The sequence below is a fragment of the Mesoplodon densirostris genome, chromosome 16, assembly GCF_025265405.1.
Source record: "Mesoplodon densirostris isolate mMesDen1 chromosome 16, mMesDen1 primary haplotype, whole genome shotgun sequence".
NCBI classification, from domain to species: Eukaryota; Metazoa; Chordata; class Mammalia; order Artiodactyla; family Ziphiidae; genus Mesoplodon; species Mesoplodon densirostris.
Window position 1 is genome coordinate 55189100 of NC_082676.1, and position 19878 is coordinate 55208977.

At 40.2% G+C, this 19878-nt stretch overlaps 1 protein-coding gene across 9 annotated transcripts in view; it reads right to left on the bottom strand.

The window, feature by feature from the left end:
* Positions 1 to 19878, bottom strand: part of MRTFB (myocardin related transcription factor B) — a 208566-nt gene that overhangs the window by 70012 nt on the left and 118676 nt on the right. The window contains exon 1 of one of the 9 annotated variants that reach the window (XM_060120111.1): positions 7029 to 7212. The exons of the other annotated variants lie outside the window; for them this stretch is intronic. Within the exon in view, the coding sequence (XP_059976094.1) occupies positions 7029 to 7149 (121 nt within the window). The 5' untranslated portion in view covers positions 7150 to 7212. Of the gene's footprint in view, positions 1 to 7028; positions 7213 to 19878 lie in introns of those variants that run through there. 9 annotated transcript variants of the gene reach the window in all.

Sequence of the window (19878 nt, forward strand, 5' to 3'; positions counted from 1 at the left end):
TCCCTCCCACCCTCCCTATCCCACCCCTCTAGGTGGTCACAAAGCACCAAGCTGATCTCCCTGTGCTATGCAGCTGCTTCCCACTAGCTATCAGTTTTACATTTGGTAGTGTATATATGTCCATGCCACTCTTTCACTTCATCCCAGCTTACCCTTCCCCACTGTGTCCTCAAGTCTGTTCTCTTCATCTGTGTCTTTATTCCTGCCCTGCCACTAGGTTCATCAGTACCATTTTTTTTAGATTCCATATATATGCGTTGTGCTGACAGCTTAAAGCTCTTTCCTAATCCCTCTAAATTGGGAAAATGTACGTTGTTTAAAAGATTCTGAAATGCCTTAGTGTAAATTCCTAAGGCAGCTTCTCTGAATAAAAAGACAATTAACAATGAAACAGGAAAATAGTGGAATATTATTTACCTCCAGTTTTTCCCAGAATAGTAAGCACATGCTACTCTCTTGAGGTCATTTGATCCTGGCTCAATATCTTGGTTTTTCTTCCCATTTTGTGGATTCAGGAATGGGACACACACACACACACACACACACACACACACACACACACACACACACTTGACTCTTGAACAACGCGGCTTTGAAATGCACAGGTCCACTTACATGTGGACTTTTTTTCAATAAGTACAGTACCTGTATTTTCATTTTACACATTTTTAACTAAGCGGGGGAAAAGTTTGTGTTTGATTAGAGATCACGATATGTGGAGTCAAAAGAATTAGGGTCTGAGTCCTGATTCTACCCAAACTGTTTTGGTTTCCTGCCCTTGGTTGAGTCATTTGTCAATTCCTTTGTTTCTGAGGCAGGGAGAGCAGTACTCAGATTTCTGACTGCGCATGGCAGCGGGGTGGGAGGCCGGCGCCCTTAACTCCCACGTTGTTCAATGTTATATATGTATACCTACACACACATGTGCCAATTTGCCCACAAAAACATAAGGAGAACAGAGAACTTGTGACACAACTTGTGTGCAATCCTAATGTCAGAGCAACTGTGCATGATGATGCAGATCAAAGGATGAGCTGCAGTTGTTCGGGCCAATGGGGTGGGGATGGGTGGGCAGGGAGAGGCGTTCTGGGAGAGAACAGCTGCGGAGGGAGAGAGGAGTAGCACAGAGGCAGGGCCTCACTTGCTGAAGGCGGCCAGAGTGTAGGCGGAGATCAGCTGGGCAGCTCTATCTCTGCTTGAGTAGATTCCTGTTGAGATTCTATTTGAGGAAGGGGACCTGGATAAGGGTGGGGCTGTGGTGAAACAGTGCTGTTGAGAAATGAAATATTTCTGAGGTAGAATTGACAGATTCGATAACCAGATTTGGTGACAGGCTATGAGGAGAAGGTCAAGGAAGGTGTCAGGGATCACTCCCATTTTGGGTTCCTGCCGTGAGCTAATGGGGGGACAGAGGTGCCACTGACCGAGAGACAGGAAACCCTGGAGGAATGTGTTTCATGGGAAGAAGTAAGGGGCCTACTGGAGCCGTCAGGGATGTAGATGACCGTGCAGGTCTGAAGCACAAGAGAGACACCTGGAGCTCAGTCTGTGATCCTCAGTCATTTGGACCAAAGCACATAGAGGTTTCTTCTGCTATCTCTTTTGTGTGTGTGTGTATTTTAACTTCTATATTATCATTCAGTTTCCCACTTTGCAGGCTGTGAGCTCCTTGAATGCCATTGCTTATAGAGGTTTACAACCTCTAGAATGATGCTGTGGAGAAGCACTCAGATTTCTGCCAAATAAAATTATTTCCAATAAAAAGTTAAATTATACAATTTCATCTCAAAGGCAGCATATACCCATTTTTAAAAGACACTGAATTACATCTGGGAAAAAGAATCTTCTACTTTTTCCTTCATACCTGTATGTTATTTGAATTTATTTTAAGGACCGTATCTTACACTTCAAATTTATCTTTAAAAAAACCATTAATTTAGCAATACCTCACTTGTACAACACTTTTAATTATGTAGAACACTGGCAGAAAACAAAGAAAGAAGAAATTCCCAAAGAAATAAAAATAGATGCTGCAAAGTTCACGTGCTTTACTTATAGAAGAAGGCTCGGTAGCATTCTCTATTTTAACTGCTTATTTGTCTGCTTCTCCCAGTATGACTCAATAAATTTTAGTTGAATCAACAACAGAATCAGGATTCCACTATTACATTTTGTTTATTTGTTGCTTACTTGGAAGATTAGAAGCAGCAGGTCAGAAAAGGGAAAAGCAGCCGAACGTGGCAGATGACAAAAATCAAATAATAAACAATGATTCTAGAAATCTAGTAATGATCTAGGGATCATTCTGTGCATGGGCAAATGGTTTTATACACCTCAACAATGACTTAAGGCACCAATGCATTACGTTTTGGGTTAGCCATTAATTTATAATTGAATTTTAAATAATATCTGAAGGTAACAGTTCAAACTATATTGTTTAAGAAGGCAGAGAGGGGTATAATATTCTTCAAATACTTATTGCATAATAGTAATGTGTCTTTGAGATGCAGGACACTGGGAGTGAGGTATAAAAATCATCCAAACAATGACAGTATCTCCAAGAAATATTATGATCTAATAGTGAAGACAGTACAGACACATACCACAGTAGCAAAAGGTGACATGCCATAAAAAGATGCAGAGCAAGTTACTGGGAGTATATGATAGAGAAGAAATTATTTTTGGCTGATAGGATCAGGTGACTTTCTTTAGGAAATGGCACAGGGATTGGGTTTTAAGAGACTCTGGACCTGCAAAGCTGGGGTGAGCAGCTTTCCAAGAGAATGTCCAGCAGTGATGGAAATGTTTTATAATCTGCATGGTTCTATACAGAAGCCACTAACCAGGTGTGGCGTCTGAGTAACTGAAATGTGGAGAATGTGGCTGAGGAGGTAAATTTTTAAAAATTTTACTTCATTTTTAATGATTTTAAATGTAAATCTGAACAGCCATATGAGGCTAATGGACAGTGCAGGTAGAGTATGTATGAGATAATTTGTCACTTAGAAAAGTTTTGGTGCTTTAATAAAGGTATTTATTTAGTCTATTTTCCCTAGGTTGAACTGCTCAGAACGTCTCAGACAAATGTGCATTTTTCCCACACACACATCTCCTATAGCCATGTCCCAGCGCACCCCATTAATCCACGCCGCTGTCTGTGATGCAGTCTGCCACAAACTTCCACATGCTTTGTCGCAACTGTTACTAGCCAGTCTATGACAGAATTGGGAATGTGGTTCCCCAAAGCAGTAGCTCTTTTCCCCACCAGCCACAGCTGAGCCACACAATAAAAGGAGCCCAGATCCCTGAGTCATTTCTTAGAGGACAGCTGACTAGGATAGCTGCCCAACCCACCTGGGACTATGTTTTGAGCAAGAAATGCGCTTTGATCGGTTAAAACACTGAGTTTGGGGGCTGTCTGTCAGAGCAGGTAATTTAGTCAAAGTAATTAATACACAAGCCAGTTTTCTTTCTCTGGTGTTTCATTTTTACCATTAGAGAGCTCTGTATATTGAACATCAATTTTTCCTCTTTACATTGATTTGCTACCATTTTGTCTTTGATAAATATGGGCTATAACTAGCTGGTAGCACTGGCATTATGATTCATTGTCTCAATAACGCTTCATATTAAACCACTTATCTGAAGTAAACATCTCAATTTATTTGATTTTTCCCTCAAGTTTCATGATTATTAATTTGTTAAGTTGTCAAGTCAGTGATGTGTAATATCCTTTAGTTGTTAGAACCAGAAATTAAATTTAAATCTCATCTGTGATGAGCGCTATTAAAAAATGTTCTAAACCTTTTGTGCATAAGTCAAAAGGTGAGATTCCCTACTGCTGCTTTGACAAAAGAAACTAGTCTAAGGAAAATGTCCTATTTTGAAGTTGATCAGAATTCATGACATTTATTATTTCTCACCTGAAGCAGAAAATAATTAAATTCTCCAATTATATATGTGGGTTGGTATTTATCAAAAAGTTTATATAAGCATTAACAAAACTGTGAGGAGATACGCTTTATTATCCAAAGAATTCTCTGGTATGTGGTGACAACTATTCACAGGTGGTTGACACTTGGAACATTTTTCCCTTAAATTTTCAACAGGTATTACTAAATTTTCTTGTTAAGGTGTCACATAAATTTTGAAACCTATGATTATCTGCTTACAAAATCTGTTTTTCCCCCTAATAATAATTTCAGCTAATTAGCACTGTCAACAATAACAGGCATTCTAAAATGTCCCCAAATAAGCAAGAACTACAGCAACTACTTGAGAAGCAGAGACCTCCCACCCCTCGCAGCAGACACCATCACAAACGCCAGAGACCCGGCTGTGTCACTACGGTTAGAATGGAATGGACCAAAATCTATCCTTCCTTCATGACCTGAAAACTTTTGATTCAGACACTGCCACAAATGAGTGGAACACCAAATATTCTTCATGTGAAAGATAGTATTTTAAATTAGTATCCCTTCACATGAGGCATAAACCATAGACATGACTAAATAGTCAGAAATTTGTCTTTTGACAATAGGATCTAATTAGACTCTGGGGCATTTTAGTGTTTGAACATTGCTGCCGTATCAATAAGCTTTCACAGATTAATAAAACTGACATATGACCCAGGACCTAGCAGCAGCAGAAGCTCAGCAGTGGCCTGTCCCGAGTCTGATAAGGTCACTGCTGGTGCTCATCTGCAGGCAGTGCCTGTGACACACTGAATTCCAGGAGTTCAACCCTGCAAAGGAACGTAGTCATTTTCAGAGGACACCAAGGAAAAAAAGTAGCTTTCTGCAAAATTTCTATTTTTTTCTGTTCTAATTAAACTCAGATCTAATCCTCTTTCGGTGTCACTACCTTTGAGGTAACAGATCACCTTTGAAATCTTCCCCCCACCCAGCCCTATCGCTAGCAAAAAATAAGTAGAAATACAGTCTGTTGAGATAGAAAGCGAAGCCTAGTTCAGTGCAACTGTGGTGAGGTAGATGAATTTTATCATCCAGTCATTTCTGTGGAGTGTTTAAAAATATCAAAGTTCTCTCCCTGTACACCTCTTTATACTGATGAATTTACATGACAGTAAGATATATAAATACTTCTCTACTTTGTCAATATACACAAGATTTTAAAAATTAAATTTTAAATGGAAAAAGTAACAAAGGGTTAAAAAAATAAGAAGAGGGATGGCAAACTGGCATGAAACTTGGTATCTCATAAAGACACTATGAAGTAGGTATTGTTTATCTTCATTGTACAAAGGAGGAAATTAAGGCTCAGAGCAGTGAACTTGTCTAGGGTCACAGAGCTAGAAAATGGGATTTGATCCCAAGTATATCTCACTTCAGAGTCCATGCTCTTGCTCTGTGACATTATACTACAGCACATGTATAAATTCAAAGCATGGTCACAACTGTTAGGGAAAGAATCGATACATTATGTAATCATCTCAAGGCAGTTTCGCTGTTCCTGTTGATAATTCTCCTACCCTGTTTTTATATTTTTAATTCTTGCTCTCTACACGCCTTATCATACTGTTGTTGTAACATCTTTTTATTTCTCCAATTGCATTTTCCTCCACTTTTCCCAGTTTTTCAAGTAGCGTAAAAATTGTTAAAAATTTATGATGTTAATAGGAGCTTAACACTAGAACTTGACTTCAATGATACATAGATAATCCCCTTTTTAAGTTAATGATTAAAAAAAATTAAGTTCTCCTCAGTGAGTCTCTAGAACGTGCCCTAGAAGCTCTACCGGTGTTGATTTTACTGGAGTCTACAAGAAGATCTGCAGTGCACGAGCGGGGGCAACCCCGCCGTCTGGTTCCTGGCAGCAGCTATTGATACTTCATTGTGTGTCCTTTGTTTCCATCTACATGTTTTTTTCAACCAGTACCCAAAAGAAGTTCATCTCCAATAAGAAAACAACTATCGTTCCTTCTTATTGTTCAAATATGCAACAATCCGTCACCACATTCTCCTTTTCTAAATGTATGAAAAAGAAAAGAAGGAATATCATTTTGGAAGAAGCTCAAACTGCTGCTTGGGCAGATAACTATATTTACTGTCTGGGTCTCCAGAAGATGAGGAAGAGCCAGTGGAGAGGTGAGGGGGCAGCTGATGGTTATTGTGGGGGTGTTTTCCCCCAAAAGAACACTAGAAAATCAAATTTCAAATTAAACAAGCATCGAGAGGGGTGACTTTCATATCTCAAATTCAGAAAAAACTTATTCTCTGAAGATTCTGAATTTCTTACTCCGTGGTCCCTGGTCTCCAGCTGCTGTAGTAAAGCACACTGGGCACTGGTCTTGCCACACTTCAGTGTACCAGGACACAGGACAGCAGTGCCCAGAACTTTGGACATTTTCTTAAATCAGTCAGGGAGGTACCTGCATGGTGGCCACTAACAATCACTGACAGCATTCTTAAGCTTACTCTTTGCTTTGTTAAAAAAACCACAAACCTACGCAATGTGCCTAAAAAACAAAACAAAGTGATGGTGCAATGTGCATTATAACCAATTGAACCAATCATTTAAAGATACAATTAAGAAAGAGCTAGCTACCTTCCTGCTTTTAAACAATAAAAAGCATAAACATGTTAATTGGAAAAAGAAATCATTTCCCTGGAACTACGTGTTCGTCAATGTACAAGAAGCAGGGTTCTGCATAACACTGAAAAGGAAATGGCCTCTCCTAAAGTGAGGTGGGGGGAAGCAAAAAAAATTAGAGGACATGAGAAAATCGACAAAACGAACCTGGCAGGATTTCACCGAAATGAGGACTGGCCTCGTAAGTCCCCTTACTCTATCAATTACTGCTACCCCCCTGGAGTCCTGTCAGTTAATGAATCTTCAGAAAGAGCTACCAAGAACAGCATTAAGCTTTCATTTCAAAGAACTTAGAGCGCGTAAGGTACGGGAGTGGACGGAGAGCAGATACACGGCATGGGAAGCAGACACACGCTCAGCCTGGCTGACGAGAGTATGAATTTGGCAGCTCTGCCCCTGTCCACAGACAGACTGACCTTCCTTGAGACTTTTCTGGTTGCTCCCTTCAAGGCATTCCTTTTCTTTTAGTGGCTCGAAATCGCCAGCAGCTAAAATCTCCGGGAAGCCCTGTTGCTGCTTCTTGGAGCTATCGATCATGGTGAGAGGCTTCTGGAGACAGACAGCATCAAGCAAGAGAAAAAGCTCAATCTGCCAAACAGCAGAGGCCAGCGCTCGGAATCCTCTGGTCCCTGGGTCCTGGGTGGCTCCTCACAATACCCCGATCACTGGGCAATTATGCCTTTAAGCAGCTGAGGGAGCCGTTACCCTTTAGTTGCCAGCTGGACCTGCAAATCGACTCCTGCTGCTGGAAGCCCGAAACTCTCTCCCACGTTGGGAGGCAGAGGCACGGAAGCACGATGATGCTGAAATCCCACCCCTTTTCCCAGCCAGCCCAGCTTCCCCCGCACTGGGGACTTCAATCTGCAGTTTGATGGTCCGCGTCATCTGACAAACACTGACTCAAGCAGTTAAAAATAAATCCTCTAGTTGTTAAAAGACAAGACTTTGCTGATACCTAAGAAGACAAATTGCTGCCTGTGGTCTCTCTCCGGCTTTCTATAAACACAGCCACAGGCTGTGGAAATACTTTCTATCAGCCAGCCAAGCACATCCATTACTCATTAAGTTCTCCAGCTAAACAAACGGCGGTCTAAAGCACCCGAAGGAAGAGGGTCTTATCTCAGCAGAGGCACCACACTGAATAAACATGTTACTAGCATATCTGGATAAAAACAGAAGCATGTCACCACCACACTGCTTTCGTGGTGTGCTTTTTGCCGTTCCCGGCTCTCCCAGGCACAGCCGGTTCTCTCTGTCACAGGGAATGCCCGTAACTGCAGCTTTCAGCCTTCGCCAATGCAGACCCGGGCGGCAGTTTTCTTTTGTGCCACTAGTCGGCTGAGAGAGTTAACATCGCCATGATTGTGCTAAGGAAGAAAATCTCCTCCCCTGTATTAAAGGCAGATACTGAGAGCTTCTAGTTCATAACAGGTTCCACCAGCAAGCAGCCAAGTTTAATTTCACGTGAGCTATCAACGGGCACTGCTTCCCCAGGTCACTGGCTGCCCACTAGGCACAGGGACGCTGCCTGAAGGAAATCTGCAGGTAAGGCAACTCCAGGCAAAGTGGAAATGCCTGCTTTCATACACACCAAACATCTATCTATAGCTGTAGCCAAAAGAATCTGATTTTCATGGTTTGAAGTATGCTCCTTTGCAAAGAGGTCCCATAAAACCCATCAGAGGTTGTAAGAGCAGGAGACTGAATCCTCCCTCCATGAGAGATCTGCTTTTGCTTTGTTCACTTTTTAAATAATCAACATCTAACAGAGTGCCTGGAATATTAGGGAGTTCTCAACAAATACCTGTTGCATGACTAAGTGAATGAATGAAAGCAGAAGATAATACTCAGAGCTCTTCTGATAATACCCAGAGTTCTAAAGAAGTCCTAGGTCAGTGACCAAGAGTCACTAATTTTTAGATGAACAGCTACGTGTTCTTTAAAGGAAGCACATTTTCTCTTCAAAAGAAAATACACACATACACTTTGAATGTGCATGTGACATGATCCTTTTGCGGGATAAAGAAAGGTTTATATTTTTCCAGCCAGAAAAATCAATATTCTCTTCAACATATAACAGAGATGGGGACTGGATGAAGATTCTTTCCTTTGTCCCTGGTTCCAAGGCTGGTGTGCACTAAATCTGTGCCGTTCTAGAAAGATAGTTATCTATCCTCCTCCTCCAGCGTCTCTCAAGAATGGGATTACACAACACATGACATGCTTCTTGTCAACTGAAATTCCTTCTGAGGCAATTTAAGTCCATCGTTGGTAGTCTAAACCCCTGCAGGAACACACTGCGACGACCTTAACACACTTCTCAAAAAATGCCCTCAAATGCTCTGCTACTATTTCTGATCCTAAGGCCTCCATTCTTCTAAATTAACTGTTCCTACACCTTTAAAGGAGTAAGAAAAAACCCCATCATTTTCTGCGGACATTCTTTGGGTCGGTCTGCAGAAAGTTTTGCGAAGTTTATCTCATTTAACCCCTAATAGCCCTTTGTGATCACTATGATTATTTGTACATTCTAGACATTTTACAGACCAAGACCAAAGTCACAGAGCTTGTAAGCAGCAGATCTGGAATTCAACCAACATCTTAGTTCTCCAAAGCCCACGTCTTTTTTCTATGGCATTGCAATGCCTGCTGTCTTCTAAAACACGCTCCATTTCCACGCTTTAGTTTGATCTTGGGACAGGTTTAAGAGCAGAGACCATTACTTTCATTGCCTTCAGGTAATTCTACTCCTGGTGAGGGAGAAAGAAGGCAACATAATCATACTAGAGTGCTTTTATGAAAGCAGTTTAACTTTTCCTGAAATAATAACAGCAGCAGCCAACTTTGTTCAGTGCTCTAAACAAAGTTGTAGTGCACAACACCATCTAAGTGCTCTTCATATATTATCTCATTTATTCTGTTGACAGACCTGTGAGTTCAGTGTTGTTATCCTAATTTACAGATGAGAAAACTGAGGCACAGGAAAATCAAATATTTTGTCAGAGATCAAATATCTCATAAGTGGTGGCCAGGATTCCAAACAGGCAGCTTGTTTCCAGAGCCTACATTTTTAATTGCTTTGCAAAAAGAACAACAAAAACAATAAACCCCAACATTCTCCTTTCCAGGATGTTGTTTATAAAATTGTACCCAATTTTTTGGCCACAAGTTTAGAAACCTAAGTAGATACAGAGCTACACCACCCATTTAAAAATTCTTTATTGGGGCTTCCCTGGTGGCGCAGTGGCTGAGAGTCCGCCTGCCGATGCAGGGGATATGGGCTCGTGCCCTGGTCTGGGAGGGTCCCACATGCCGCGGAGCGGCTGGGCCCGTGAGCCATGGCCGCTGAGCCTGCGCGTCCGGAGCCTGTGCTCCGCAACGGGAGAGGCCACAACAGTGAGAGGCCCGCGTACCGCAAAAAAAAAAAAAAAAAAAAAAAAAAAAAAAAAAAAAAAAATCTTTATTGGTCATGTGTATGTGTGTGTGTGTTTACTATGTTAAAAAGTAATACAATTCTCTTTTAAGGATCCTCTGTAGTCTTATTATTTTTGTTTCTGATAAATATAAAAGATCTCAATAGGAAATATTTTCTGGCTGTAGATTTATGTTAAAAGTGTTGCCTTTGTAGTTTTGAAAGGGAATAATAATTTCTCTAGTGGTGAATATGCCTAAAAGAACATTTATTTTGCTATTTTAAAAATTCTGAAATAATTTCAAATTCAAAAAGCCTTTTTCCCCTGAACCATCTGCGAGAAGGCTCTGACACGATACCTCTTTACCCTAAGTGCTCTGGTTTATAGTTCCTACAAACAAGGCTATTCTCCCACATAACCACAATATGACCATCAATACCATGAAATTAACACTGATATATCACTGCCACCTAATCCACAGACTCCATTCAAGTTCTACCAGTTGTCCCGACAACATCCTTTATAGCAGAAGGACCCAAACCAGAATCACATATGGCACTGAGTTTTCAAGTCTCTTTAGTTTTCTTCCATCTTGAACAGTTAGTTCCTCAGTCTTTCTTGATATTTCTTTCCTTGACTTTTGAAGATTAGAGGCTGGTTACTCGGTAGAATTATTCTCAGTTTGAGTTTGTTTGATGTGTCTTCATGATTACATACCAGTCGTGGCAGGAATATTTTTGGCAGGAATACCACAGAAGCAATGTAATGTGTTCTTTGCATCCCATCAGGTGGTGCACAAATTCAATTTGTCTCATAGCTGATGATGTTTATTTTAATTTATTAAAATGGTATTGACCAGGTTTCTTCACTGCAAAGTTAATTTTTCTCCTTGTAATTAATTATTTCATGGGGCTGAGTTATTTATTACTAGAATGACTCCAAATGATGATTTTGAAAATTCTATCATTCCTTCTACATTTATTAGTGGCACATCCTACTGTAAGAAAAAATTCTCTTTATTCAGTTTATGTTATCTATTTATATCAGCATGGACTCAGCGACTCCTACTTCTTTCAATGGGTTATAACATGTTCCTATCATTATTTATTTTGATGCTCAAAAATAATTCAAATAATTCCAGATTTGGCCAGTGGGAATGCCTTTGAGCTGGCTTCAGCGTCTTATTGTTCTGAGCACTTTGAGCACTTTCTTACTTTTTGGCATAAGATGTTCCAGGCTCACCTTTTACTTTTCCTGTTCTGTTGAGAAACCAAGCTAGGTGTGCTCAATGCTATTTGGGTGTCACTGTTCCCAGGCCCTTTCTGTAGTCAGAGGTAGGAAATATGTGTGAGTTTATGTCTCTGTGTGTGTAAACACAAACATATTTACATCTCTCACTATTAACAGATGTAAATACAGACCTATATTTAAGTACGTACATCTGTATTTATGTATATTGAAAACCATGCATTCACCCCAATGCCTCCAATTCCAGTCCAACCCCACAGAGTCATTCTCAGTTTCTTTCTTTTCTATATTTGTAAACTCCTCCTCCTATAGTGAGAATCTTATCCCATGGTCTCTGCCACCCCACTCATGGATACCCCGTTCACCCCATTACTGTCACTGCTGTGGCCAAACCCAAGGCAGATGTCTGCTCACCCACTGGCTCTGAAGCGTGGTATTGGACTGCTGCCCCCACTCCCACGGGGCAGCTGCCTTGCTCAGCCCCACATAATGTCTCTTGGATTGAAGTAGGGCTGGAGGAAGGAAGGAGACCTGCCTTCTCTCCTGGTAGGAGAAGCCCACAGTTATCATGTGAACTGCTTTCCAGTAGGTCTGCCCTTGTTCCTTATGTGCTACATCATCTTCAGGGGCACTTGGCTCTATTGTCACGAGTGGCATTTAACTTCAAATGATAGGTGATTAAATTCACTTTGGCTATGATAAATATGCTTCCACAGTGTTTGTGTCTACACTCAAAAGAGCTGTTTTGGTATGAAAGAGAGTACCATAAATCAAGTCAATTTTCCCACTACCCCAAGCATAGATATTTAATAAGCGTGAGAAAAACTGTATGGCTTGGAGACGAGGAACAATCCAAGAAAGGCCTCAGGGAATCAGAACAGAAACAAACATGGCTCAAGGGACCTACACAAAAACCTGGCAGAGTCAATATACGTTTACAAAACTGCTGACAAGAAAGACTATCATTGTGATGATGCTGTCCTTCAACAAGGAAAAACCTGAGGATGTTACCAGCTGGGCGATGTTCCGCCGACGTAAAAATATTCAAAAGTAATGAATAAAATAAAAGTAATGAATAAAATAATTAGCAACAGAATGCAAAGAGACTGCTAAATACTAAGTACTGGTTGTACTTCTCCTGCAGCATTCTGGACCTCGGGATTGAGGAAGGTGCCCTTTTCTTTTTGCCTTCCACCTCTGGGTGCTTTGGAACAGGTCCTCAGGTACCATTCACTGAAGAAAATGCCAGCACTTTGGGGCTTCCTTCACACAGTCTGAGCACGGTATTACAACATTTATGGAGTCATAGTCAGTCAGATTGGATGCATTTAGGGAGAAAAATTTCAGTCCAGGTTACACCTGAATTTTTTTCCTAAGGGTGTCATATTTTCAGTAAAATACATATTTGATCTTTAATTTTCTCCTTTTTAACATTACAAATGCCACTATAAAATATATCTTTAGACAATTACTAAATGGTATGGTAAATTCCATTAATTTCATAATTATTAAGTCCAATTTGATAATACTGATAATTTAAAAACTTTTTGTAAACAAGGACAAGTACAGAGTGCTATCTGTGAAATCAGACAGCGTATCTTAAAAGTCCTTCATTTTTACCACTGTTTAAATACATGGATATTGAATAATACTGCAGATATAAAGAGATTATGGAAACAACTGTTTCATGAAGAGGGATACATTTTTCTAACACTTCTAAGATAAGATTTTGAAAGAATATCAATGATTTGAGCAACTAAGTATTGTAGCATAACTGAACACTACAACAGGGCCAAACAGCCTGATAGTTTCGTTTGTAATCTGTGCTTATCATAATCTTTCATCCTAGAATGCAGCCATGACCGGCACGGAGGCACTTCCCTCCTGTGTTTGCCTTATCCTCTCTGAAGATGTGAACGGCAACCCTGGCAAGGTTTTTCAGGACTGAATTTGGACCATTAACACTTTGCTGATTAACCTCTGCTTACACTGAGGGGAGAGAACTTCCTTTGGGGCGGGGCAACCAGTGGGGGAGGCAGAGGACATGTTTCCTAGCTCCTCCTCAGGCGGGTCCTCACGTGACAGTGGCACCACTCAATCGCAGCATTCTGACAGCATCTCAGTTACTGGTGCCCTTTGTCTTCGCCCACCACCCCAGATCTTTAGTACGGATAATCAAGAGACGAGAGGATATACTTTATCAGCTTTGAGAAAGTCATCCAAATCCTTTCTCTACTTCTAAGCCTGAGAGTTACTTATAAATGTATAAATACAGACAACTGGCTGGAAGATTTACAACCAAGAGCTTTCCTTAGATTATATTTCTTCAAAGCAGACTTCCTTGAATTCTGAGTTATGGACTATAAGGGAGAATGAAATGACTACAGCTTTGAGGGTTTAGCACAGATGGGAGGAGTGACAAGTTAAGAGGATCGAGTCCTAGCGAAGACTGGAAGGCACATCATCCAGTTATGACCAGTTTGATGCTGAGGTCAGTGCCTGTAACAAGGAAACTGACTACCATGGTGTTTCTCGACCTTTTTTACATCATAGCTCCTGACCCTTTTTAATATAATTTTTTAAGTCACTTTCCGTGAAATTTTAGTATCACAGATGTACTGTATGTATTTATGTACTCTATGTATATCTGTACATTATACATTAAAAAGATTTCTTTGCCTATACCCCAAGAGCCAATTTTCATTCCTGTTGAGAATGCTTAATTTACAAGAGGGAAAGCCAGTATTTCCTATTTTATTGAGGAAAAAAATAATAAGATAATAAGAATGAACTGTACGTAGGAAACCCTCAATGAGAATATAACAAATGTTCACCATCTGTGATAATGGTTTTTAGATCACAAGTAAATTTAGCAGGATCTTGAGGATCTTTCTGACCCTCAGCAGCTCTGAGGGAAACACGTATCGATATTTGTTTTGTTAAAAAAGAAAGTGCAGCTCAGCTACGAAATGATGTGTTTTCAAGTCGCTCTGCTGGTGAACACATATCCTTAATCCTGGTTTTCTCACTCCAACATTCTTTTCACCAAAAGCAAAAGCCTGCGGGTTTTTTTTTTTTTTTTTTCCTGTTTACTAAATTGACATGGGATTTTCAGAGGCATGCATTTAAGAAAAATTGGTAATTTAATTTCAGGGGGACACAAAATCACAGATGGATTTTATGAAGGTTAGAGCCAGGATGGCTTTGTGGAAGGAACACAACTTCAGGGTTAAACATAATTCGGTTGTGAGATCTATGAGGTCTCGGAAAAGTGGCAACGCCTTTGTGCTATGGCTGCCCCGTCTACAGCAGGGCATTAACGATAACAACAGCAGTAGCTGTTTTCTGTGATTATAAAAATCAGGGGAAAATGCCTAGGAAATTCCTAGGACAGGCACAACTGGCACTCCCCAACGGTGGAGTCTGTCGGGGCTCATTTCTGGAATGATCTCCTTTGTCTGTCTCCCCCATGGCTGCCTGTCTGCTAGGCTTGCGGTTTCTCCGGCAAGACATACACACACAGACCTAAGTGCAGACCACCACACTAACCACCACACCACACGCATTCTGTTTTCCAACCCCGCCCTCTGAGGCCGCAGCGGGGTGCAGATGAAGTTCATCATTTTTTGGTTTGGCACTTAACACCTTCTGGTGTCTTTCTACTACTTGAGATTTCATGTATGAGATTAAATTTGAAATTTGTATACTCGCAGAGAACCCTGCTGATACTTTTTCACTTAACTGGAATAATGAAATAGAAAAACTGCCCCAGGGGACTAATCACAGCCAAGTAGTCAGCCATGGGATCTGAGAACTGGGTAGAACAAACCCGAGGACATACTTTCAGGAATCCAAGGATGTCTTCTTGGATGAGTTCTTTGTGGAAAATTTTAAAATTTCGTGTTTTCATTTTGTTAACCTTGAAGAAAGAATCAAGTGTTGCCATATAAGAATGCAAAGTAAAGAGAGCTGGACCTTGTGGTGATGACATATTCAGGCCTAGAGAAGGCAAAGTGATAGCAGCCTGAAGCGGTCTTAACAGAGAAGCGGGTGGGAGAAGCAAGGCACCGTGGCAGGGGGCAGCACAGGCTTGAGCCTGAGCGAGAGCAGTGAGCACCACGGTCAGGTGTCCACAGTCACATTTATGCAGAAATGCAGGTGTCACAGGAAATTAACACCGATCTGAATTTCACTAGCTTTGTAGATTTCTGTAAATAACATACAAAAGTGTTCTTATTTTGTAGCTGTGTAAGTGCTAGGAGTTTATACTTCTTTTACAGTTGTACCCAATTCCACAACATTACACTAATAAACATTAAGTCATCTCCTAACTGTTCTTAAAGGGTCAGTATGTTCTTAAGTTTGTGAACCACTGCTTTACCGTATAACTCAAATGGGGAGAGGGGACCCATTTACTCTGCTGCTCACCTTCCACAACATTTTCCTGAGGTGAGAATTAAGCATTTGCCTTTGTTTACCTAATCCGACTGGGGATCCTATTTTGCCATCTTGGGAGTCATGACAAAAGGTGGAGATAACACCGAGCATGGCTTGAGAAATTAAGGAGGCAAGAGGACTATGCAATTTCAATATAAAATCATGTCATGCCCTCACCCCTGTTCCAAAATGTTTCCTTTATCTCTTATTGACTCTACTTTGAATTACCTGAGCCACTGTTCCAAAGCATCTCCATTTTCCTCAAGGCCACGCTACATAACCACCCTTATACCTTTCTCAGCAAGTAACTTGGGATCCTAAGATTTATGAATATTGAGGTCTTCAGACATAAACTCCACTCCACCTTCCAACTCCCATCCCACCTCCTGTCTTTGAGGAAAAAGCAATCTTTTTTCTTGCAGAGGGGAATCCAGACAGGACTGTCGTTCCCTCCCACCTACTTACAAAATTGTGATCAATGAATGAACCTTCTCCGCGAGGATCCTTTGTGCCCACTGAGATTGCACTGGCATCAACTGTCAACCCTAAACACCCATCACTGCACACAGAAACACACGTGCCCTACTTTGGATTCAGGAGCTTCTTGCTTTCTAAACAGCAATTCCTAAATGAGTTTTCCTTCTGCAGTTAAAATACCCTTGATGTTAAGATGATATGCTCTACTCAGGACGCAATCATCTCTAATTTTGTAAGTTAGGCTTTGCTGGAAAAACAAAGATGTTTGTTTGTTTGTTTTAAAGGGAAGCAATGGGCTTAGCCTAGACCTCAGGTAGGTCCAGCTCCAGACAATGCACTTAAAACCAAAGCTGTCTCACTCATCCTCACAGTCTCAGTGCCTGGGACACCGCCTGCGCAAGTAATGGTGCCTGGGTAAATAAAAGAATGTCACTCAACCGACCCACATTCATCCAGGCCTCTCCTTACCAATGTAATTCCACCCACACTTCTTATCTTGGCATTCAAAGCCACTGATGCTTTGTCTCCCACTTTCCTGAGGAGCGTTATTAACCCCCAACATGTTCCCTATGCTTCAGCTAAATCAAGCTTCTTTTACCTCCTGATACACTGAGTTTTCCTTACCTTTGCTCAAGTTTTTTCTTCTGTCTGAAATTCTCTATTTCTGCCCATGGAAACCATACCTAAGCAAGAACTAGCTCCAGTATCAATCTCTTTCAGAAGCTTTTCAGGGTGTCTCTCAACACCCCCAAAGAGTCAGATCTGAACACTCATGATACCTGTCATGGGAGGACTCAGCCTTCTGTGAATAATAATGAAGATGACGACGACGCTGGTACTAACGTTTATATGTCACTTACTGTGTACTGAAGTGCTTTATTTATACGTGATGCTAAACACTTCACATATACCCACTCAGTTTACTCTTCTCAATAACTCTATCTACTACTCTCTCCTTTTTATACTGGGGTACTGAGAGGTTAAGTAACTTTCCAGCTACACAGCTTTTAAGGAGTAGAAGATGGATTTGTAACCTAGGCAGTATGGATGCAGACTACTAGCTTTTCTCAGAGCCATCCCAGTGTTTAAATCAGGTTCACATGGTCATGTTTCTCTTTAATTAAGTAAATTCTTACATTCAGTAGTCCAGGCTAGTTGATAAGCACCTTCCTTACAGGAAACTAACAACTAAAACTACCTGTTATATTTTTTTGGTTGTATCTGACAGGCATTTAAAAATCAAGATTACTGAGGCATAAAGACAATGAGATACACCCATTTAAAGTATATAATTTGGTGAGTTTTGACGGAGGTACACACCTGTGAAACCATGGTCCCATGTGAGGTACAGAACATTTTCATCATTCCCAAAAGTTTCCTCTTGCCCCTTTGCAGTACATACTTCTGCTGCACCCAGCTTCAGGTAATCACTGATCTGCTCTCTATCATTACGGAATAGTTTGCCTTTTCCAAAATTACAAGTAAATGAAATCATACAGTATGTCATCTTTTGTGTTTGAGTTCTTTCACTAAGCATAATGATTCTGAGAGTCATCCATGTTGCTGCATACATCAGTAGTTAGTTCCTTTCTATTACTGAGCAGTAATTCATTGTATGGAGAGACCATATTTTGATTATCCATTCACCTGTTGATGGACATTTGGGTACTTTTCAGTTCTGAGCTACTATGAATAATTCTGTCATGAACATTTTTGTATAAATCTTTGTGTATATAATTATACTCCTTTCTTTTGAATAAAGCCTTGGTCATATAGTAGGTATATGCTTAGCTTTTGAAACTATGGTTTCTTCAATAGAACTTTATTGGCAGCTTTATTTGTAATAGCCAGAAACTGCAAATAACCATCCATACATAGGTAAATGAATACATAAATTTTGGTGTATCCATACAATACTAATCATCAAAAAAGAATAATAAACAACAATATGGATAAATCTCAAAATAATTAGGCTGAAGGAATGAAGCCAGACAAAAAAAAGAGCACATGATTCCATTTATAAAAAATTCTAGAAAATGCAAACTATAATCTATGGTGACAGAAAGCAAATCAGTGGTTGCTTGGAGACAGTGGTGGAAAGAAGAATGAAGGGGCATGAAGAAATTTTTAAGGGTGATGAAAATGTTCTTGATTATGGTGATATCAAAATTCCTCAAGTTGAATACTTTAAATATGTGCAATATACTGTATGTCAATTATACTTCAATAAATTTGTTTTTTTTAAGACAATGGCACTTGTGGAAACAGACAAATTCCTTGATGTGATATGATAATTTTGAAACAGTCTCTACTACTTACAAACTTTAATGCAGTATAAGATTATTTTCCTGGGTGTCTGAACCCTGAAAACAACTGAGCAGAATTGCTCTAAAGAATCTTAAGACAAAAACAAAAAAACAACAACCTATTAAAGTAAGTAAAATAAAATAAGTCCCATGTGTAATAACTGCGTTATTTCTCATGTGCATGCTAGTGGTGTGACCTGGAGCATTGTGACTGATAGGCCTGCATGATTTGGGTGGACTGATGTGTGTTACAGATGAGGACGGTGAAGGGGTAGTGATCCTGAACATAGAAAACATAAAATTCAAGTGAAAAACATTTTACATGACAAAGGACATCTTTTAATGCTAAAAGCCGGATTCAACAATGAGGCTTTAACAGCTGTGACTATGTACAAAACAACATAACTACTGTTATAAACCAGAAAGGACAGGAGATGCAATGTGACATAGATAAAAACACACAAATAACAGGAGACTTTGATCTCCCAAGCTCAGTACAAGACAGATGAAGTAGACAAAAAATAAGTAAGGATATACAAGGCCAAAACAGCATAATCAATAAGGAGATCTTATTGCTATATAGTGAACTTCACACCCTGATGACAGAGAAGACACTTTCTCAAAAAACACGGACTATTCAAAAAACAATCAGGGCTTCCCTGGTGGCGCAGTGGTTGAGAGTCCGCCTGCCGATGCAGGGGACGCGTGTTTGTGCCCCGGTCCGGGAAGATCCCACATGCCGCGGAGCGGCTGGGCCCGTGAGCCATGGCTGCTGGGCCTGCGTGTCCGGAGCCTGTGCTCCGCAACGGGAGGGGCCACAGCAGTGAGAGGTCCGCATATCGCAAAAAAAAAAAAAAAAAATCATATATTAGGTCACAAAGAAAACTCCAGTGAATTCCATAAAACAAAAAATATTATAAACAACACTCTGATGTCAATGTAATAACACTAAAAATTATTAATAAAATAAAAAACTAAAAAGTTTTGTCTACTTGGAAATTAATAATATCTTCTATTAACTCACAGAAAAGAGGAAAAATACAAACTGAAATGAAAGAATTTTTTTTAAAAAGATAGTTTTGGGGGTATAATCAGAATCTATGGCAAATATTTAAAGCAGTGAGCAGAGAAAAATTCAAATCCATAAACCATTATATCAGTACAAATGAAAGAATGAAAATAAACTATGTGCCTCAGAGAAAAAAGATTAAAAAAACAAAGAATAGAGTCCTAGAGACCCTTGGGATGATATCATAAGGTTATGAGCAGCTGGCGTTCCAGGAGAGCAGAGAGAGAATGAGGCAGAAAACATAACTGCAAATATAATGCCTGAAAACTCCCCAAATTTGATGAAATACATAAAGTTACAGATTCAAGAAACCTGG